This window comes from Zootoca vivipara, chromosome 12, assembly GCF_963506605.1.
Source record: "Zootoca vivipara chromosome 12, rZooViv1.1, whole genome shotgun sequence".
Taxonomy (NCBI): domain Eukaryota; kingdom Metazoa; phylum Chordata; class Lepidosauria; order Squamata; family Lacertidae; genus Zootoca; species Zootoca vivipara.
The window spans coordinates 32,438,704-32,461,659 of NC_083287.1; the positions used below are offsets into that span (position 1 = coordinate 32,438,704).

Sequence of the window (22,956 nt, forward strand, 5' to 3'; positions counted from 1 at the left end):
ATTAGCCATGTAGCCATAGCACATGTAAAAGATCAAACAGGCAACTGTTGCGCAACAACATAGAATACAACAAATACAATTATAACGTTAAATATAAAATCCAGCTGAATGCAACTGGTAGGGTAAAAGGCAAAGCAAGGCGTGTCGACTGTGAGTATAACAGTAATTTACATAGGTCTAGGGCTGGGCAAGTTAGCCAAAAAGGTGGCCCTGACTTTCAGGGCCTGTAAAATGTAGATGGCCACATCGCGTGAAACCAAGGGGTTGGTGTCCACCAATAAGTATTTCATGCGGTCGATGTTAGTTTGGTCTCCTACCTGGTAAGTAGATTTCCTTGCATGAAGGAATATAATCAGTTAAACTACTTATCCAACCCTTCTAACTAAAGAAATAATACTTCTTAAGTCTGAACTGCTAAACAGCACCAGTGAAAATATGAATGAAGCATAAAGCAAATCCTATATGAAAGTATAATGTTTAGCTAAACTATGGACCGAAGTATCTAACAACTTCAAATATATAACTGGATTGAAGAAACACATATATTTTTTCTTAAACAAACCCATCTTCTCTGCATAGCTGCCAAGTTATCCCTTTTTTAAAGGGATTTTCCCTTATGCTGAACAGGCTTCCTCGTGAGAAAAGGGAAAACTTGGCAGCTATGCTTCTCTGTGTAACCCACAACACTCCCCAACTGTGCCAACAGCTGTTAGATATGAAAAGCAGCAAATGAAGCAACATCAGCTGCATTGTTAGGTGAGCGTCACAAAGCTATTGCGGGTGCATTCATTTTGAAAGCTGCACCGCACTGCAACAGCCTGCAAGGCAGCTGGCAAATGTGGATCCAGATCACAGATAATCTGGGCTGGCTTTCTCCTAGGTTGGTGGTTTCCCCCAGTGCCAAAGCAAGGGAAGTTAGGAGGTTGGAGATTTGAAGGAGGGAGGTGTGCCCTCGACAAGACACTCTGGGGCAGTTCTAAGATGTTACTACAAATTTTCGCTTGTTATACAAGCGAGGCCAGAACTGAAGTAATGAGAATGAGGTGTGAGTGACCTCTAGCGGCCACATGCAGCCACAGCAAGTGTAACCCATGAGGAACAGTTCCAACATTCTAGTTACAGGTAGGTAGCTGTGTTGGTCTGATGTAGTTGAAACAAAATAAAAAAAATTCACACACAATTCATGCACATGAAAAAAATTCATGCACACGAAAGCTCATACCAATGACAAACTTAGTTGGTCTCTAAAGTGCTGCTGGAATAATTTTTTTATTTAGTTCCAACATTGAAAGGTGAAAAGATATTTTGAAATATTGAAAGCAGAGCATAACAGGTTTGTAGAAAATAGCCTAGGGCCAGCTATTTCCATTCCTGGCTTAACAGAGAAGGAAAGTAAATCCAGTATCCATCTTGTGAATTGACACTGCCAAAAAGGAAACTGTCTACAAATTATATTTCATCTAAAAATTCATTACATTTGATTCCACAGTTTTGCTCTTGTTACTGCTGGCTGACAGCGGCATCCTGGTGATATGCAAATTTAGGCATATGCCTAAGCACACCTATCTGCACAGAATCAGGTTCCAGTGACGTCTAGTCTCTCCCCCCTCCCCAATCATATTTCACCATGAATGCACTCCTTATTTAAAAATCTGAACCCCACTTTCCACCATGTAGGTGTCAAAGCAACTGACAATAAAATATGGAATATGCAAAAACATAAATTAAGCCTCTAAAATTTAAAAACTTCAACCATGTAAAGTCCGAATGCACAAATAAGCAAAATAAATATCCCATAAATCCTTTGCTTTGGGGAAAACAGCAGAGAGAGAGAGAGAGAGAGCGTGCAGCAGGAAGTGGGCCGCAAATTTGCTGCTGCACATTATGAATGTGCAAATGCCACAGCCAAACAAAGAGTAGAATGAAGAAAGTTAAGGCTATGCAACTCTTACAAAAACTGATCTCAAAATAGCTGTGGTCCTTGGGGTAAGGTGTTTGTTGGTATTCCCCAGAACAGCTTCACTCCACGTCAGTGGAGGCTAAGCAAATTTGGTCAGACGGGACACTGCCTCACCAACCTCTCTGCCTTCATCCAGTTCCCAGCCTCCCTTCCTTTTTACATGTCAGGGGGTAACCTTGCCTTTCAGGTCCCTCCTCCTTAATGTCAGGGCTGTCATTGTAGAACTGCTCAGGGATAAGGGGGGGCAGGGGACTAGAATTAGTTGTCAGTGGCTCTGGCTCCACCTCCAATTGACATCTCCTCTCTGCCTTCTGCCTGGCCAGCCCCAATGGACAGCAGCCATCATGATGACCCTGTGTACATGTTCACAGAACACACTTGTTCCTACTGTCATCACATTACCCACAAACTCTTGAACTTGATCCACCCAGACCAAATAAAGGACGTCAGTAATTTTCTGCTCTTCTCTGCAACACAAGTAAAGTCAGAAGAAGAAACAATAAGTTTCAGGGCCAGTTAAATCGTATTTAAGAAGTACTTTCCACTGGTGGCATGTAGACACTAGAGTGGAAGAAGCAATTCTGGGGATATTTACACTATTTGAAGCAGTGTTGATGCTCTAGCTCCAAAGCACTGCTGTGTGCAATGTTTTGCATTATAGGCCTGGCCAGAATGATAAGCGCAAATCAAATATCAACTTCTGTTCTTCTCTGACGCAGGACTGGAGCAGCTGGCTCAAAGAGAAAAATATTTGTCTCCACTAGGAATAATATGTGGAATTTCCTTATTTTTGATAGTATCAATGTTCCTTCTAACGTTATGGAAAAGATTCCAGCCTCATAAAGGTATGTTAAATTAACTCCGGAATAAATTCAAAGCTTCTGTAAACCAGAACAAAAAGGGTTGATTGTTCTTTGTCTCTTTTTCAGTTCTACAGCAGAAGCTGCAGACCAGGTAGAAAACTTAATTATCATTTGTCCACACGAAGCTTTTAAAAGAAGGGGGTGGGTGGCAACGCAGCATCTTTTTGCTGCCTACAATTCCACACTGAATTTTAAATAATTGTATTTCTGTTTAATGTTTCAGGCCTGAAGCAGATTACAGAAAAGCACAAACTATTTCAGGTAATATATGATATAAAGAGTTAAATGGAAATAGAACTCTTTAGAAGCTTTCAAAAGAATCAAAGAGAGGAGGACAGCAAATGCATCCCTGGATTATTTATGGGGCATAGGGATTCGTTCATTCCCCCCCCCCCCCACAAAAAAAAAGTCCTGCCCACCACATGGTCTGAGGGATGGTGGACCGGCCCACGGCTGAAAAAGGTTTCTGACCCCTGGTTAAGAGTGTGTGTAGCTGTTGTGCCTGTTTGGGCAGGGTGAACTGGTAGGCATAGTCAACTCCTACAGAGAGCAGAATTTAGCCTCCTGTTCTTTATCTGAGGAACAGAAGGGTTAATCCTGCTCCCAGTTATTACGATGTCAAATTATCGACAGGCAAGTGGTTACAACCACCTGCCAAAGTTGGGGTGGGGAAGATAAAGATGTGGTCCTCTGGGATGCCAAAATGGTGCCCCACTTCTGCAAATCACACACTCATACCTTCCAGTGGGACTGAACCTGAGTTGGAGCACAATTGTCCATAATTATTACTTTCTCTTTATTTAAATATCGGCACTTTTAGGGCATGAAAATGCGCTAGATGATTTTGGAATATATGAATTTGTTGCCTTTCCTGACGCTGCAGGGATTTCAAGGGTAAGTGCTTATATCTCTGCAGCATGCATATCTGAAAAGCCATATTGCCAACAGTATTACAAAACAGCACTTGGTTTAAAGGCTCCCAAAAACAGAAATACAGTGGTACCTCGCAAGATGAATGCCTCGCGCAATGAAAAACTCGCAAGACGAAAGCGTTTTGTGATGTTTTCGGAGCTTTGCAAGACGAAGTTTTCTATGGCCACGCTTCGCAAGACGAAGTTTTTCGGCTTTTTTTTTTTTTGCCGCGGCAAACCGCACTTCGCAAGATGAAATTATCGCAAGACGAAGCGACTCGCGGAACGAATTACTTTCGTCTTGTGAGGCACCACTGTATAGATATATTAATAAAGAAGGAAGACGGTTCATTTTAGCAACTCTAAATCTGACTCTTGTGTTCTGGTCTGTGTCTTTCATTGTTACTTCTTCATTCTGAGTGTGATAACCACTTCCAAAATCTTCTGAACTTTTATTGGCACTGAAAAGCTACACTATAAAGCCAGTCTGACGTGGTGGTAGGAGTTTTGGACTAGGACTCTGGAGATTTATGTTCACAGAGCTATAAAGCTTACTGTCTGCCGTAGAGCCAGTTTCCCTCTCTCACCCTAGCCTGCTTCACAGTGGGGTGTGGGTTTTTTTTTTTTTGCAAGGATAAAATGGAGGAAGAAATAATATGTGCTGCCTTAAGATACTTGTGTGTTTAGACCTTTAAACCTCTCCCTTAAATAAATTCACACAAGACTCAAATTTTTGGTTTGGTTTTTGGCAGAATTTAGGCCACAACTATATTGATTACAGCAAGTGAGTGGTTGCATAGGCTCTGGTTTGACTAGCTCCCTGCACCGTTGCAGGTAGCGCTGACCCAGAGCTCTATCATAGGTCAGCCTAGGGTGAACACCTGGAATGGCAGAAAGCCAGGGGCATGCTATGTCCACCACCCAGATGTCCCCCTGGACTCAGGCATGGGCACAACCCTCGCAGGGTTGACCAAACCATTGAGTCCCTGGATTCCTTTAACGGAATACCACTTCACATAGGGATGGCAAGAGCGTTCCCCCATCCCTATCACCTGAACCAGAGCCTATCTGCAACCTTACAAGTTATGACGATTTGCTATGCGGCAGGCGAAACCCAAATGGCATCAGCCAAGTGGGGAAAATTCCTGTCGTGCCCCTGTCCCAACGACAGACAACGACAGCAAGGTCAAGCGCAGCACAAGCCTTAAAAGTAGGGAGAGGTAGGCGGGTGTTCCGATGCACTGACCAAGAGAGAAAGCTCAGGCTCACGTGCATTGGCATATATTGGTCCCTTGATCCATTTGGCTAGCTACCCATTGGTCAGATTAAACCCAGCATCAAGGGACTTACCAATAGGGTGTTGTGGCTGACCAATTGTACCTACCCACAATACAAGGGTTTGGTTGCCAGGTCTCACCGCAACACGTGCCCTCTTTGAGGGAGGACACGATTTGGAAGAAACGGAGGATACCAATGAAATAAATAAATAAATAAATAAATAAAGTCAACATGAAGCTGTGCCTTTGGTGTTATGAGCCCAACTCCCTCCCACTAGAAGTCAGACAGGCATCGGCCCTGTGGAGTTTCAAATGCCTAGTTAAAATCATATTCCAGGATGTTATTTGCATTATAAATGCTTCTCTGATAATTTCTTTTCTCATGCTCTTGTTTAAATTTCTGAGATTTTAAATTTATGTCTTAAACTTGGCATGTTGAATATTTTTGTCACCTTTTGCCACTTTGAGATCTAGATGGTGAAAAATGGGTTATGTTTTGTGTGTGTGTGTGTGTGTTTTAATAAATAAATAAGGTCTGTCTTCCCTCCCTACAATCTATAGCCAGACAATGCATTAAGCCAAACATTGGCTTATTAGCTGCTGCACCACACAGTCCTGTGCTATAAGGGCCGGGGAGGAGCAAAGTGAGTGCAAGTTCCACTCTAGGAGACAATAAGCCATTGATTGATTTACCCTCTTGTGCAAACAAGGCCTACACCTCATTGGCTCTATTTTAGGCTTCCATGTTAGTTTTGCCTATCTTGCTCAGAGAAAAACTATTATTTCCTCCTTTCAGGTGTCAAGCTGGTCAGTTTCTGTCTCTGATGCTGCACAAGGCCAGGATTTTAATGGAACAGTTTATGAAGTTATTCGGCATATTCCTGAACAATATCAAGAACGTCAAGAGTAAGTTGCGCAAACCTAATTTGTCAACCAGGTTGCACAATGAGACTGCCTGGCAGGGGTGGACTTTAGTAATAGGGCGCCCTGAGCAAGGACAAAATTTGTCCCCCCCCCCCCAATATTTATTGTTTTCACAATAATTCCAATATTACAATAATGGTAATCTGTTAATCAGCATTTTATTTTATATCCGTCAATCGATCAATTAAAAACATATAGGCTGGCGTTTTAATGCCATTTGGTAGGGAAATACAAAAATCAGAATCATTAAAACCATAAGAATTATAACAAAGTCTTGTGGTGCCTTAAAGACTAACAAATTTATTATGGCATATGCTGTAATGGACTATAGTCCATTTCATCAGACACAACTAACGCAGACTCACTAAAATGGTTACCATTCTGGGAATTGTTAAGAATTAGAGTAAATAAAATTTAGCAGAAAAGATGAAGAAACATCTGGATGACAGTGGTTTTCATTCCAGAGAGCTCTCTCTTTCATATATTTTACAAATGGTGGGTTTGGGTTTTGTTTTGGTTTTTTACCTTTTCAAACATTACTTCATCTGTGTCGTGCTTTAAGCTTACAGGACGGAGGACTTTATCACATTTATATTCTGCTTATGTGTGGCGTGAGTGTGCAACATTCTGTCCACTACACCCCACCCTACTTAACAGTTTGCAATGCTTCAGGAAATGTTTGTAACGAGGATATCCTGTGATATCTTAAGACATCGCTTTGTGGTGGTTGCTTTGCTGCAACACACTGCCCCTCTGGAATTTGTTGCTATTGTTTATGGAATAAAGTTTAAAAGCTCTACACACAGTCTACTGAACCAGGAACTACGACTCAATATCAGTTTGATTTTTTTTTCCTTCCTCCTAGAGGCACATGAAAAGAAAATGAAAGCATAGGGATGAAATATGTTTTTGGAAATAGAAGAAGCAACAAATGCCACAGCATGGGAAAGGACCAACCTGTCACTTCTAATGAAAATGCCATCTCAAGTTTAATAAGCAAAATCTTGCATATATATATATATATATATATATATATATATATATATATATATGCCTTGTTTAAACACTCTCTCTCTCTCTCTCTCTCTCTCTCTCTCTCTATATATATATATATATATATATTACTTACAGCTGCTGATTACAATTTAGACTGTAAAAGTTACAAATCCAACAATGAAATGTTTAAGTGTTGGCTATTCCATTTCTGTATTCTAAAATATTGGATTGCTGCCATCTGTGCCCAATGAGAGGGCTCTCCAATGCTTGTTTTTTTATTTAAAAAAAAATGCTTGTTTTTTTTAAAAAATACAGAACACTAAGATGAATGTGTCCTTAAGATTTTACATCAGCCTGTACTGTAAATAATGATAAATAAGTATATGTTAGCAGCATGATAGGTGTTCATTAGCAAATACCTGCTTTTTCTAAAGTCAGCGAACATTGCATTAAGTGAACATTGCAACCGAAATAAAGAATAAAGTGGTTCACTCTGACTGCCGTATTTCAAAACTGTAAATATGTATGTATGTGCATGTGTATATGTATATGTATTGAGTGACGACTAGGGCCTCCTAAACATGAAGGTACTACAAATCCTTTGCATCCTAACCCTAAACCATTCTCACCCATATCTTCCCTTCCATCTTGGAAGCCCTATGTGGAGAAACCTGGGTTAGGAGAAGAAAGGTGATTTGCCCAAGGCTACAAACATGGACAAAAGCAGGCATGACATTATTTATGTAATTTCTGATCCATATTTTAGTATCTTTTTATAAAGTAAATAGCAGTCAAACCACCACCTCCCCAGTACCCTCACATGGAAGGAAGCGACTTTAACTCTTTTTCTTCACCACAGTTCTGATCTGGGTCAAGGGGAGCATGCAGCTGCTGTATGAATAATCTGGAGTCTGCTTTGACCCTGGGTGCAATGCAGAGATGGGGTATGAGTTCAAGCCCCCAAATAAATTCTCCCCTGTGTTACTGTGTCTCTTCACCAAAAATATGTGATTTTGCAGAGACAAAAAAATCATTCCCCTATATGGTAACTACTGCAAGAACAGTATACACTAGACAAATCAAAATGAAAAATTAAAATTAAAAATATTAAGAAGCTTGGGCATCTCTGTTCTCTTCTGCCATGGCCGCAAGAAGGAATTTGGAAACTGTAAGTAAGAGTTCAATGACAGTTAAACTAAAATGGTAGCAGAAACTTCTTATCTGTCTCCTGCAGCCACACCAGAGTCCACAAACCCAGAGAAGATACTGTATCTAAATGCAGCCAAAATGTGGTACGAATGAGAGAAAAACAAACACCCAAAACTTTATTACAGACAGAATCTGGATGGATTTTGCTGAAAGCTTAATTAAATTTTGCAGTGACAATCAGATAGTTTTGTGATGTTCAATATTATTAAAGCACATGATGAATTCAATATGTAACAAGTTTTAGTATGTTATGATGAATTTATGTAATAAATTTGATGAGATTTTGAATTTTAAAAAGGGATTCTTTTACTGTGTTGCTTGGAACCACACAGGTGGTGGCTTGGCACTCTTGTTAAAACAATCATAACTGTTTGGGCCTCTTGGTTTTCTTTTCTGTGAACTGGATAATTTTAGTTCCTTTTGTTTTTCTTCATGTTACGTGCTCTAGTAGGATTCATGCACTACTCTAGGTACCTGTGTTAAAATAGAAAACCCTATAAGCTGCATGTAAGAGGCAACACAATAGAAGTTTATAAAATTATGCATGGCATAGCATGAACACTAGAACTCATGGACTGAATGTTGCAAGATTCAGAACAGATATAAGAAAGTACTTATTCACACAGCATATAGTTAAACTCTGGAACTTGCTCCCATGGGAGACAATAATGCCCACTAACTCAGATGGCTTTGAAGAGGATTGGATAAATTCATAGAGTGTCAGGGACTGGACAGAGGAGGAATGGTGGAGACCGCCTCCCACACCCTGAACCTTCCAGAGAAGAGGAAGACAGTTCAGAATTACAGCAGGGGTTTGAAGGAGGTCACAGCTCAGAAGCAGATGAGGGAAAAAGTTGGGAAATAATGTGAGAGGAGGAGGCAGAGCCAGAGCAGCTGGCTGACACATTATCACTAGAAAGTATTCCATGCCCCGTGTTCTCCCAGAACCCGGTGAGCATTGAAAGTAGGAGCACAAAAGGCTCAGTGGCAGATGGCCCTAAGCAGCAACTGGGTGGTGGGTGGTGCTGTTGATGATTGAGGAAAGAAGGGGGGGTAGAGATTACTCGGAGCAACACTATTACTCCAAGAGGCTGCCTTTCTAAGCCTCTCTCTGTGAATATTGAATAAACAACATTGGTAAGAACTTTCCTTGCCTTATGCATTCCTGGCAACCTACTGTGTGGGGTGGGATCCTCTGACACCTGACATAGAGGCGGCTGTCAATGGTTACTAGTCATAATGGCTATGCGCTGCTTGTCCACCAGGTTTCTCTTATGCACAGCAACCCAGGTCATATGGGCAGGAAGTGGGGGGGGGGGTTTGCAGTGATTTTTAAAAAAGTAATTAGCTGACACCAGGCGTCCTATTGGGAAGACCCAGTTCTCTGAGTGCATGTTCTGGAAGTCGGGCAATAGGGGCAGTACAGGATTCCTTTTGGTGTACCGACCTCCCCATTGCACCAAGGATTCCCTGCCCGAGCTGCTTTAGGTTGTGGCAGATGTTCTCCTGGAGACACCTAGTTTGGTTGTCCTAGGGGATTTTAACATCCATGCTGCCACACCCTTACAAGGGGCTGCTCAGGACTTGGTGGAAAGCATGGCCTCCATGGGGCTGTCCCTGAATAAGTTTGGCCCAACTCATAGTCATGGACATGCCTTAGACCTGGTGTTTACCTCTATGGATGTGGGTGATCTGACACTAAGTAAAAGTGAAACAAAATAAGCGCCATGGTCGGATCGCTTCCTGGTGCAACTGGACTTCTCCATGACCCTTCCCCACTGCAGGGAGGTGGGACCGATTCAGATGGTCGACCCTGCCACTTAATGGATCCAAATGGTTTCCAAAGAGTGGTAGGGGATGTTGATGGCCTTTCAGCTGATTCCCTGGTGTCCTGCTGGAATGCCACCAGCCAGCCTTGTGACTTTGCTCTGTATTCCTAATTTCTCAGATGTAGGGCAGTGAGAGCATGGGGGGGGGCAGCACCAATTTCCCAACAAGACCCTTTGTGACATTCACTCCATGGTCAGGGGAAAGCACTCCTACACGCAGAAGCTTTTCGCAGCCAAACAGTCATGTCTGTTTGCGCCGCAATCTGTTTAATTTTACCATTTCCCTTGCATTATTGCTTTGAGCTGTATTTTATAGTAGTTTTATTCAGATTTTTTACAACTGTATGTCAAAAATCACTTTGAGAGCTTGGTTTCAGTTGAGAAACACCCAAGAAGTTTGTGTAATAAATAGGGATTGGGGGGGGGGGGTTGATTACGTTTGCATTTGCTAGGTTTGCACTTTCCAAAACAACACACGAACTGAAGCACAGACATCCTACGCAATTCACACTTCTCTGAATTTTGCAGTGCAGTTTTACAGCCAAGTAATGTGTACAAAAAAAAAAGAATATAATATGGTAATCTGTACACAAAAATGCATTTATTAGCAAAAAAATAATAACATACAGGCATGTGTTATATTGGGGGGGGAAATGCTCTTCAAAAATGTGTATATTAGGCAAAATTGCATACAGACGTGCACATTAAGAGAAATGCTGATGAATTTTCGAAATGACTTAAAAAAAATAAGTAAATGCATAAGCTGATGTGGAAATGTGGGGAACTGAACTCAAGATGGGGGAAATGAGAAAAGAAACTGAAGGATTTAGTGATCCTTAGATTACTAAAATGATAAAATAAATAAATATTAATTTCTATCTGCACCCGAAAGGCTCCTGACATATATGTGGTATCTTGAAAATGGTCCCTTGTTGTGCCTGCATGGTCTTAGAATGTGGATGAGCTTGAGCCACAAAAGTTCATACATGTATCCCTAACATTATATTGATTTCAGACATATCCCAAATCAGAAGCTTTCAAAGATTAGTCAGTAAAATTATCTGGTACTTATGTGATGTTTTCAATGGGTGTTACATATTACTCATTTTGAATAGCAATGGTTGAGGAAGTGTTTTTTGTTTTTGTTTTTAAGCCAACTTGTCTCATTGCTACTTGCAGATCATGTGACAGGAGCTGGCAAAAAAACCTGCTTCTTAGTCCCTTGCAAAGTGATGTTGTAGATGAGCTTGTCTCTTGCAACTAACAGAAGACGCAACCAACAGAAGAACCAAGAACAGAGATATTTGGGTTTCTCTGACTGAACAAAATTATTTATCCAGCATTTGTGGCAAGGAGTCTACATAACTATCTTGGTAAGTGATTTAATATAGAGATGAAGACTGATAAGATATACTTCCTCAAAAGCCAGAGAAAAGTGATATTAAAATGATTGTATCCTTTGTACTATATGGAAATAAATTTATGGGGCATCGTACTGTCTTTGTGGAAGTGCTGTGAAAGAGTTCTTTTATAGGATAATTGTGTTTTATAGGATAAATATTTATTGTAGCAACTCAGTATTATGTCTAAGTTCTAAGAAAGTTCTAAGAAAACAAACTGAAAACTTTGGGGTTCAGAAAAAGTATTAAGTATTCAAGTAACTGGATTTTTAAAATTGTTTTCTCCCTCTGTTTTTCTCCCCTCTCGAAAATTAATCAAGTCGTTTCAAAGTATTTTTAAAACACCCACTTCACTTTTTAAATAAGGAATAGTCCGAGCAGTGCAAAACGAAGTAAAAAAAAAAAAAGATAAAAATTAAATTTGTGGAAAACATACAGAGTTGAGATGGAAAGTACCCCACCCATAAATGCTTTCGTTTTTGTTTCATTTCCCAGAACTGCAGCTCTTCAGTTAAAAAAGTTGGAAAGCCTGAGCACTTAAAGATAACGGTAAGCATTAATCTCTGAGTGCAATTCTATGTATGTCTACTCAGAAGTAAGTTCTATGAAGTTCAGTTTTCTCCCATGTAAGCCTTGCAGTCACAATCAATATTTATTAATGGATGGAAATGTGTTTTTAATAGGATCTATTATAAATCCAAGAAGGTCAAGGTACCATACATGATTTCCCCTGCCCCTGCTCCCACATTTTACACACACAACAGCCCTGTGAGGTGGGTCAGGCTCTGAGATAGTGACTGACTCAAAATCACCTAGAGAGATTTGTAGCTGAGTGGGGATTTGAACCTGGGTCTCCTCTGTCCCAGTCCACCACTCTAAATGCTAAACTACACTGTCTATGGTGTACATATCTGGTTAGGTGTTACATATTGTGACTGGCCAAGTGACCCAAGTCACCCAGAACTGCATGAGGCAGGGATCACCAACTCACCATCAGGCTGAAAAACTTCATTGGTGGCAATGGGTGTCAGGCTGACAGCCAAGTTGGAGGGAGAATAGCAGCGACTTCTTTTGCCTGTTTGGGGCAGAGAGATATATGTGAGAGTGAGAGACAGGAGTTACATGAGATTTGTACCTTTTTAGTCAGGATCGCTGAATACTAATCTCCAATATTGATCTAGAGCAAACATAACTTGTAGGTCAGACCAAAACTCAACCTTCAGCAACCCAGTGAAGGTCCTTAAGCAGGGAAACAAATGAGAACTTTATCAACCACTTTCTCTCCCTCTCTTTTACTTAATCTTTAAAAACTTCGGAGGGTCGTGTGAATGCTTGGTAGGATGTATTCTGTAACTGTTATTCACAACGTAGCATACGTAAGAAGTTCTTCCTCCCACCGCAAAAGTTTTGAGGATGTGACATCATACAGTCCCATGTGTCAGATTTTCTAAATGTTACTGAAAAGTTAGACATACCATGTTTCTCTGAAAATACGCCATACCCCGAAAATAAGCCATAGTGATAGGCAGATTAACCTTGTAGGTTAAACTGTACCATACTTAATAAAAATAATAATAAGACATCCCCTGAAAATAAGCCACTGTGTTTTTTTTGAGGAAAAATAAATATAAGACAGTGTCTTATTTTTGGAGAAACACGGTACGTCAGTGGGTTTAGGATTGCAGCCTTGGTTGTACCTTGGTTGTCGAATGCCTTGCAATTCGAATGTTTGGCTCCCGAGCGCCACAAACCCAGAAGTGAGTGTTCCGGTTTGTGAACGTTCTTTGGAACCCGAACATCTGACACTGCTTCCACGGCTTTCGACTGAGTGCAGGAAAGCTCCTGCAGGCAATCAGAAGCCACACCTTGGTTTTCAAAAGTTTTCGGAAGTCGAACGTACTTCCGGAACGGATTTCGTTCAAGAACCAAGGTACGACTGTAAGTCTCATTGGATTCAATTAAGAGTTATCACTGACTAGAAACGCTTCAAATTTTCGCCATAGCAGCTTTGTGATTACTCGTTAGCTACTTCAGCAACTTTGTTATTAAGGTGCCGCAAGGCACTTGGTTGGTTTTGCTACAGAACAACAGGGTTGCCCCTCTGGAAATGTGTTAATGTTGAAAGAGATAACACAGGCAAGGCAGCTGATTTGTAAATATCCATAGATGGCTAAAATATGCATGTCTATTGTGCAGTATGAGTACATTTCCACATAGCAGAGGAAGAAAGACTTGTGCAAAATAGATCAATTGCAGCGGAACGCAATATGCCAGATGAGCGTGTGAATGAATGTCAGAATGGGCTGAGACACATGCAAGTGCAAATGCACCAGCAGGGCCAGACTGGTGCTTCTGCCAGTTCATTTGCACTGCATCGCCTCTTTGCCACCTCACCCCCCTCCCTTCCTGGTATGCAATAGCAACCCACCTGTTGGAAAACTAGTATAGCAGCTCCCCCCAATCCCTCAAAGCACTTGAATCAGATCAACGATTATTATTATTTTAATTTTTAAAAAATGCACAGAAGTGATGGAAATGTAAACTCTGCAATAATTGAAATATTGGAAAATAAAAATAAATAGCTGAACACCTATCCAAAGCAAATGTATCTTACTAAGCCCTAAATTGTATCTTCCCAAGATTTCTACCTACGGTAGTTAAAAGCTTACTGAATTCCCTTACTGAATAGCTTAAACATTGGGGTGGGAGGTTATAGCTACCAATCCAAGCAGGGATCCGAGGAACTATGGTTTCTGCAGACTAATGGGGGGAATTGAGAAAGATGGAACCTAGGATCTACAATTTTATTATCTAGTGCAGTGGTCCTCAACCAGTGGGCCGTGGCTGATGCCTTAGATCCCAGCTCCCCGGAGATATACCTATGTAACTGCCCTCCACTGGAAGCAAAATACTGGGAGAGGGAGACATGGCTTTGTGGCCAGATCAAAAAAAGGCTACTACAGGCAACTTATGCAGGGGTCACATTCCAAGCCCCCACATGCATCAGTGAAATGTGCATAAGTGAGGAGCACCCTGGAGAGCCCTAGTGGCTTATGAGGGGACGTCCTCTTCAGCCTCTGGGGAGGGCCTTCTCACAAGCCACTAGGGCTCTCCAGGGTGCTCCAGGTTCCAGGCACCAGTGGCGAAGCTGCATGCTCCACTACTGGGGGCAGAGAGCAGGCGGGGACATGGCTGGTGTGCCCTGGGGGCATGGCACGTTCCCCAGGGGCATGGCACAACGCCTGCGAGGGTGTGGCATGCTGCCCGCAGGGGCGTAGAACATGTTCTGGGGGTGTGGTGCGTTGCCTGTGGGGGCGTGGCTCCCGGCATGCAGGGGGTGCGCAGTGCATGTCAGGGGGTGCCATGATGTCACCCTACCAGAATAGTTGTTCCAGGGGTGGCCCGCTCCCTCTGCACCCCAGTTCCTTCACCAGTGCTAGGCACCACATGTCTGTGTGGTCACATGCAGGTAGATCGTGCTCAAGTTGGAAGTTGCCTGGGAGAGTTTAGGGTTGGTACATAGGCACCACCTCTAAGGGGCCCAGGCCGGTCCCTACAATGTTGAGAACAGTGATGGAAGGGAGAATGTAAAGGCATTCCTTCGGTTTGAGATGATTTTTCATTTTTCAAAGTGCACTTTTCTGATTGGAAATTGCTGCAGGATTTCTGGGAGGAAATGCAGATATAATGCCCAAAAATGACAACCGAGAAGGTGGTTCACATTAAATAAACAAAAACAAAAAAACAAAACTGGGGGGGAAAGGAAAGGGAGGGGAGAGACCAAATTTAGATTAAGAATTGTAAAGTATGTTGGCTGCTGCAAAATAGTGAATTATATTTAGTATATTTTTTTCCAAATTATATATTCTTAATAAGAAGAAGAAGAAGAAGAAAATTTGTTTTCATCTTTCCCCAACTTACAAAAGCAACATTTGCAGGGCAATAAATGACTCATTATTTTTAAATGCCTTTTCAAAGCTCTACTGCTTAAATTTTAAGCCTTGAAAAGAAATCATAGGCAAACCCGCTAAATGATGAAACAACACAAGTTTTTTTACCAAGTATTCCACAGAGGAACTACAGTTGGTCAAGGGAGCCATCGAGTAAAAAAAAAGAAGGGGGGGTTGAGAACCTCTGATCTAGTGTATAGGGGACCCAGAATGGTCCAAATAGGAAATCATTTCAGGTAAAAATTGAGGGGAAATGTTTAAAATTGGAATGGTCTAAGCCTTTCATGGGAATAAAGAGAATGTAAAATAAAAAATGCATTGATTTATAGCACAGAATGAGTCAAAAATCTGGCCTATAAAGGCTTTCTCAGAGAAAATGGCTAAGAACAAATCTGAGGCAAGAAATCCCTTCTCTAAAACAAAGAAGGCAAAAAGGCAAGCTAGGCTCCAAAGGACTTGGACCAAACAAAAATATATTGGGGGGAAATGGAGTTCAGCAAAAATAAAATTAAGCAAAAGAAAGCAAGTGACTTCTAACCATGAGATGCAGTATTTTTGATTTCTCTACATTTTCCTGTCTTCTGATTCATTATTCTCTCACATCTCACCTTTTTTCACTAACATTCAGTTAGTGGTAAATGACAAATCAGTGGAAGGTCCTTGTAAACATAGGAAGTTTATTTTATTTTTAATTAATGTGGAGGTAGGTGGACATACTCCTAAGCCACATAAAGTAAGGGTTTGGTTATCAGGGTTGCCTTCTATATGTTGTATTATTTCTTCTTAATTAAATTATACAGCAACCATGCTATATGAAAATGAGTACTTTTTTTCTGGCTTTCAGATGTCATTTTAATAAGGAAGACCAACCAGACAGAACTCAAATATGGGGAAGAAAAGGTAAGCTGAATAAAAATAATACTGAACAAAAATATTGCAAGTGATTTGGGAGGTTATATAGGGTTGCCATACATCCAAAATTTCCTGGACATAACTCATAAACTTTGCCCAAAAAGGCTCAACAACTTTTGTGTCCAGATCTCCACTTTTTGAAATATGGCAACCCCAGGTTATAATGTGATTAAAACATCAGGGCTTTCAAATTAACTTCACTGAAAGTCTGATCTCCAAAATTTAAACTTCCTTCCCACTAAATAGAAGCCTATCCGTTTAAATCTTTTTAGATGTGTGGTGCAAGACATAGGACAGGATTATGTAGAACAGTGTTGACTTTGGTCCCTAAAGATTGGACAACTCTGTTCATCCCCAATAAGAAGATGATGGGCAGTATAGTCCAATCACATGAAGAGAATCAAAGTTAAATAACACTGATGCAGATGAAGGGGTGTTTGCAAAATGTTGAATATAGTGTAGAAAGAAAATGTTTGTTTTCTTTAACACGGTGTATTGCTTATTTTTTTCTTAGAAGGGCTAAAAAGATCAAGAAAAGCAACCAAGCGGATTTGCCTGCAAAAATTGAGGACTGGACTAAGGAACACGTAAAACAATGGGTGACAAATGAACTTAAGCTTGAGGAGAAATATGGCGACATCCTTCTTCATCAAGATGTGACAGGCGCCATTTTGAAGCTTTTAACCAAGCAAGACCTCACAGAAATGGGTATAACCCATGGCCCAGCTTGCCAAATAATGCACACACTGAAGAAAAAAAAATATTCCAGGTGAAAGCCCTAGCAATTCTTCTGGGCATAAATGTAGCGAAAGGCCTTTTGATACTGACTCTTCAATCCTATATAATAAAGTGCATGTGTCTCTGCGTCCAGTTTTCCCTGTGTCCTTGGGTTACTGCGCATGTGCCCCACGGACACAGGGATTGGACCAGAGACTTGGAACGCACACACGCGCGCTCCCCCCCAACCCCTCTGCCTGTCGTTTACCTACCTGCGGCCGCCAATCACTCGCTTCTAAGCAGCAGCGTGAGGAGGAGGAGGCTGCGAGATAGACCCGTGCGCTTCTCTCTCTCTTTCTTTCTTTCTCTTTCTCTCTCTCTCTCTCTCTCTCACACACACACAAACCGCCTCAGGCGGTCACTGGAGGGAAACGCAGCCGCAACTTTCCCCTCTCACGGCTACTGCTTTTTCCCTTCGCCCCTCTCACGGCTCTCTCTCTCTCTCTCTCTCTCACTCTCTCTCTCTCTCTCTCGCACACACACACACACACACAAACCGCCCGCCCATCGCCACAGCAAACCACCTCAGGCGGCCACTGGAGGGAAATGCAGCCGCAACTTTCCCCTCTCACGGCTGATTCTTTCCCCCTTCGCTCGCGCAGGCAGCGCGTCCTGGAGAAGTCCCGCTCGCTTCTCTCTCTCTCTCTCTCTCTCTCTCCTGTTTATTGAACAGGCTGAAATACACTAGTTAAAAATAAAGACGCAGGTGCAATGAAAGAAAATGGCAAAGGGAATTCAGCCGGTGCTGATGTATCACCAGCGTTTGCAATCTAAATCTACTGAGCCACCAGAATCTGTACTTGGAGAAACAAGAAAAGATATGGCTCACCAAGGAAATGGAAATAACCAGCATGCATGAACTCCCGCACCAATGGTACTATCCACTTGGGAGTCCGGGACAATCAACATGGAGAAATTATTGGAGTAAAAGGTCAAAATAAAGAGAAATATATTAGCTATTTTGAGTTAATAAATAAATACTTTGGAGATGCTGTCGTTGGTGTTGCAAAAGATTGCATCAGGAAACCTAGGTTTGTGGAAGTATTGCAGCAAAACAGCATCCCATTGGAAACATTTGTTATTGAAGTTGATGTGGTTCCAAAGTACTCTAGTTGCCTATCTAAATATTTCCCTAATAAGAACTACAGCTTTAAGACTAAAAAATGGGATCCATGTTTGTTTATAAGAGATGGTGCATCTTCCAAAAACCTCTTAAAATCTAATGATAAAACAGAACATAAATCATTTATGGCCAAACTGGAGAAATTAGCAGAGGACAGAAAAGAAGCTGAGGAAAAACATGGAGAAAAAAGGAGGAATATAGATGGGGAAGGTCGTAAGCTGGTGAGCTTGCTCACAGGCAACAGAGACTTGCTAGATAACTCCCATTATGACTGGTATATTTTAGTCACAAACAAATGTCATCCACATCAGACACAGCATATAAACTTCTTGCAGGAAATAAAGTTATTCACTGTTCTAGAGTTTGACCCGGAATCAGCAAGCAATGGTGTCGTCAAAGCATTAAGAGAAGACAGAGCTGCAAACCTTCATTTTCCAAAGCAGTACCAGAAGCCTGGGAATTCAACTTCTGAAACAATTGAAGAACTTAATCTCTATCAGCAGCCAAGTTGGATTTTCTGCAATAGTAGGTCAGACTTGAACAGTGAAGCGTATCAACCCGTGAGTCCTGGACTCTGGCAGCAACAGAAGGCAGCTGAGGTTAGGAAACTGATCTCATTTCTATCCCATCCAGATATAATGCAAAGGGGAAAAATTTTGGTGGTGTTTCTCATGCTGTCAAAAGTGGAAGATCCAGGTGATCCCATGATAGAAGCTTTTTGTGCATTTTATCAAGAACTTAATGGACTTGATGATATGTTGTGTTATCGATTCCCAGAACCATACTTCTTGGCTTCTTTATTATTCTGGCCTGAAAATCAAAATCAATTCGATAAAGATTCCAAACAAATGGGAAAATACCTCAATTCTCTGAAGAAGGCATTTAATGGGCAGTACTGGCAAATGTGCCGTTCCAAACAACCTATAGCATTTTTCTACCTCTGAAAAGGAAGCAATCTGAGCAAATTTATTCACAAAGGAAAAATTGATCAGTCTGTTACTGCTAAGAGTAGGGGCAAGTCAAGGCAAAAGATGAATGACGAGCTGAGTTGCCTGTGGCAGAGTGGAGAGATATGGAAAACAGAGGATGCCAAACATCTTTTGCTTCGGCTGAATGGGAAGGCTGAAGATAATATTGTCTATGTTGATTACGGTATTGATGAAGACATCAGAATACCAGCACGGCCTGTTTTCTTAGGCCAGCTAAAGAGTGGTCGGAGTGTAGAAAGAGTATCTTTTTACTTGGGGTTTTCCATTGGCGGCTTGATAGCCTGTGACATAGAAATTATTTAACTCTCTTTGAAAATACATTCCATTGTAGTGTAAATTTAATTTGACCTCTCCAAAGCAGCAAGAGACACGTGGCATTTTACCCTAACACCAGATATAGTAATTGAAAATATTTGGTTGTATCCAACTAAATTTTACTCAGAGCAGACTCGTTGAACTTGATGACCCCAAGTTAATAATTTCAATGGATATATTTGATTATGGCTGGCTGTAGATACAACCCTTTCTCTTTGCCCTGAAGGGCAAGGATGCCTCCTCAATCTACAGTACAGCCAGATGGGTCAATAGCTAAAGCAATATCACTTCCTTGGGCAATAGAAGCTTTATGTTAGAATGATTGAGTTTTGAGCCTAAAAGCCAGGGATGAGGCACCTTTGGCCCTACAGATGTTGTTAGACTACAGCCGCTGTCATCCCTGACAATTTACCATGCTGGCTGGAGTTGATGGGAACTGGAGTCCAACAATATCTAGAGGGCCACACGTTCCCCATTCCTGCCATAGACATACATAGGCAAAAATATTTTTTCTAATAAAGGTCATTTTAGTTTATCTTTGCAGAGGAAGAGGGAGGCTGGTAGATTTGCTAACTAATAATTTGATATTCTCTTCTGCCAGTCCAATTATCAATTCATGAATATAATATGATTTGATTATACCACAACCTGTTGCATAAGGTATAGCATATGGCAATTTCATTATCTTTGCTTTATGTATGTCATGTGTCCCATTGCAAAAACAGAGTATACTTTTCACAAAACCACCCCTGACTGACTCAACATAAGAGGCTTCTGCAGTAAGTTTAGTTAATTTCTGCCTTGTACTTCATTATTTTTCTCCCTTTGTTGTGTTCCTCTCTATTGTATTGGATCCATACTTAGTCATGATTTAAGTACCCCTGATTTAAATGCAGCTAATTTACAATCCAGTGCATGTATATTCAGAACAGCTTTTCTTTTTCTATTTGGCTATGCTTTTTATCTGCTTACTTTTTATATTTTCTGCTTTTCTGTTCACTTTTTTAATTATTAATTTTATTGTTGGTACCTACTTAGTTTTCTTTTGAAGAGGAAGCAGAGTAAAAATAAAGGGTAAATAGCATTTAAATTTTGTTCTCTTTCATCAATAGTATTGTATCTATCTATCTATCTGTGTATGTATCTATCTATCTAAAATAAGAACTTGATCTTGGTGGTCTGATTTTTATATTATAATCTGCTGGATTAATGACATATTTGGGGGTCACCTGAACCTAGAAAATGGAAAGCCTATAAGAGAATATATTTCCTTGGATATTACCAAAGGAAAATGAAAAATGTATTTGATAGGGATTTTTAAGGGATGAAGATAAATCCTAAATTGGTATGAGCTGATTGACAGAGTTGTACCACCCATAGGAGAGTGGGAGAAATTCAATATGGTTAGGATTTTAATGTGCACCTATCTAATTTGTAGTTTCCAAAACAATACATGAACTGAAACATAGCTGTCATTTGTAATTCGTACTTCTCTGAATTTTGTGCTGGAGTTCTTCTGCCAAATAATGTACTGTATTCATAAATGTGCATATCAGGGGAAAGTGTGAAAATAACATATCAAATGCATTATATTGGGGAAATTGCTTTTACAAATGTCGGCATCATGTAAAACTGCATACCAAAATGTGTATATTGGGAGAAATTTGCACTAAAATTCTGCTGAATTTGCATTAAAAATTTTTTCACAAGCTCATGCAGAAATGTGAAGTGAATTTAAGACTAGAAAAATTAGAAACCGAGAGGGGAAAAATTGAGAATTGTCCACCCCTAATTAGCCCATATACTATACTATTAGCAAACTCATTATCTAAGTCATAGCTGCCAAGTTATCCCTTTTTTACAGGGATTTTCCCTTATGCTGAATAGGCTTCCTCGCAAGAAAAGGGAAAACTTGGCAGCTATTATCTAAGTGCTGATCCTCATGTAGCCAAAACAGCACCATTTACACATAAGAGGCATGTAACAGTAGTACAAAAATCCTTTGGGCGCAGGGGAACCTTAAGAAGAGGCACAAAACAGACCAGTGAGGACTGAGCATGGTCAATGGACACAGAATTTAACTTGTGACTGATTGAAGGGAGGAAACCAGAGGGAAGAGAGAATGGAATGGAATGGGGTGGCTGGAAATTTTGAACACATTGCAACATTTGGTTGCAAGTCACACCACCATTTGCCCCCCTGCCCTGTTTTTTTTTAATGCTTTTTCATATATAAACCCAATCATAGATTGATAGACATAAAGGTAAAGGTAAAGGTACCCCTGACCATTAGGTCCAGTCGCGGATGACTCTGGGGTTGCAGCGCTCATCTCGCTCTATAGGCCAAGGGAGCCAGTGTTTGTCCAGAGACAGCTTCTGGGTCATGTGGCCAGCATGACTAAGCCACTTCTGGTGAACCAGAGAACCACACAGAAACTCCATTTACTTTTGAACTGCTAGGTTGGCAAAAGCTGGGACCGAGCAATGGGAGCTCACCCCGTCACAGGGATTCGAACCACCGACCTTCTGATCGGCAAGCCCTAGGCTCTGTGGTTTAGACCACAGTGCCACCTGCATCCCTTAGATTGATAGATATGCCTGCATATATTACAAACTGAATTAATGTGAGGACTAAACCTCACTTGTATTAATCCTGACATTGCTCAGATCTCTTATTCTGGCAGATAATGTTGCTCCTCCAAAGTAGATTTGGCCTCCTTGGGCAACTTTTGCCATCTAAGGCTTCAATGTTTCACGTGTGGGGTGTGTGTGTGTATGTAAACCCACTGCCTATACGGTAGTAGGGCTAGCATCTGAATAAACATGTATAGGTTATCAAATAATCTATCTTGGAAATTCCTAAAAAAGATTATCGACTTATCTGAATTGGGAGAATGCTATGCCAGGGGTATAAAAGCCATTTATAAAAAACAAAAAGCCAACTTAATAATAAACAATGAAAAAACCATTCATTTCTCTATAGAAAAAGGAACAAGGCAAGGCTGTCCCCTATCTCCTCTATTATTTATACTAACACTAGAAATTCTAAATTAGGAAATAAGAATGGAATAATGGATATTGCTGGAAAAAAGGTCCTTCAAGTTAAAAGCCTTTGCAGACGACTTAATATTAACATTAGTGTTGTGACGTGGGGTTTGTGATTTCAGCTCTCTTGACATAATATGCTGGAGGCAGTTCTCTAGTAACAGCTCTTTATTAAAGTGAACAAGACTGACTGTGAGGGCAGGAAGGCTACATTTATAGGGACAGGGGACCAGCTAGGAAGGGATACATTTTGGAGGGAACAATATCAAGCAATCACAGTGCTGCCTTTTGGAGGGAACCAATAAGACAGAGGATCCAAATACAGCAGCTTAAATGAACCAATAGTAGCTGTCCCCTCTGGAACCAAAAGGCAGTTACTTTATCCTAATGCAAATACAGACAATAATAATACAGATATAAAATCCTTTGACTCAATACACAACACCCCTCCCCCCCTAGTGAGCACAGCAGACATAA

The 22,956-nt window shown here is 40.9% G+C and overlaps 2 protein-coding genes across 2 annotated transcripts in view; both read left to right on the forward strand.

Moving 5' to 3' along the window:
• HEPACAM2 (HEPACAM family member 2) overlaps positions 1 to 5,921 on the forward strand; it is a 32,497-nt gene extending 26,576 nt beyond the window's left edge. The window contains 5 exon segments of the mRNA XM_035130001.2: positions 2,680 to 2,805; positions 2,890 to 2,914; positions 3,047 to 3,084; positions 3,644 to 3,717; positions 5,808 to 5,921. Of these exon segments, the coding sequence (XP_034985892.2) occupies positions 2,680 to 2,805; positions 2,890 to 2,914; positions 3,047 to 3,084; positions 3,644 to 3,717; positions 5,808 to 5,921 (377 nt within the window).
• A 4,779-nt stretch (positions 5,922 to 10,700) lies between these two features.
• On the forward strand, positions 10,701 to 21,193 carry LOC118092188 (sterile alpha motif domain-containing protein 9-like). The gene is given in 5 exon segments (XM_060281060.1): positions 10,701 to 11,342; positions 11,865 to 11,918; positions 16,164 to 16,219; positions 16,746 to 17,002; positions 17,859 to 21,193. Coding segments are annotated over 3 exon segments (1,836 nt in total). The 5' UTR covers positions 10,701 to 11,342; positions 11,865 to 11,918; positions 16,164 to 16,205; the 3' UTR covers positions 19,424 to 21,193.
• The last annotated feature ends 1,763 nt before the right edge of the window (positions 21,194 to 22,956 follow it).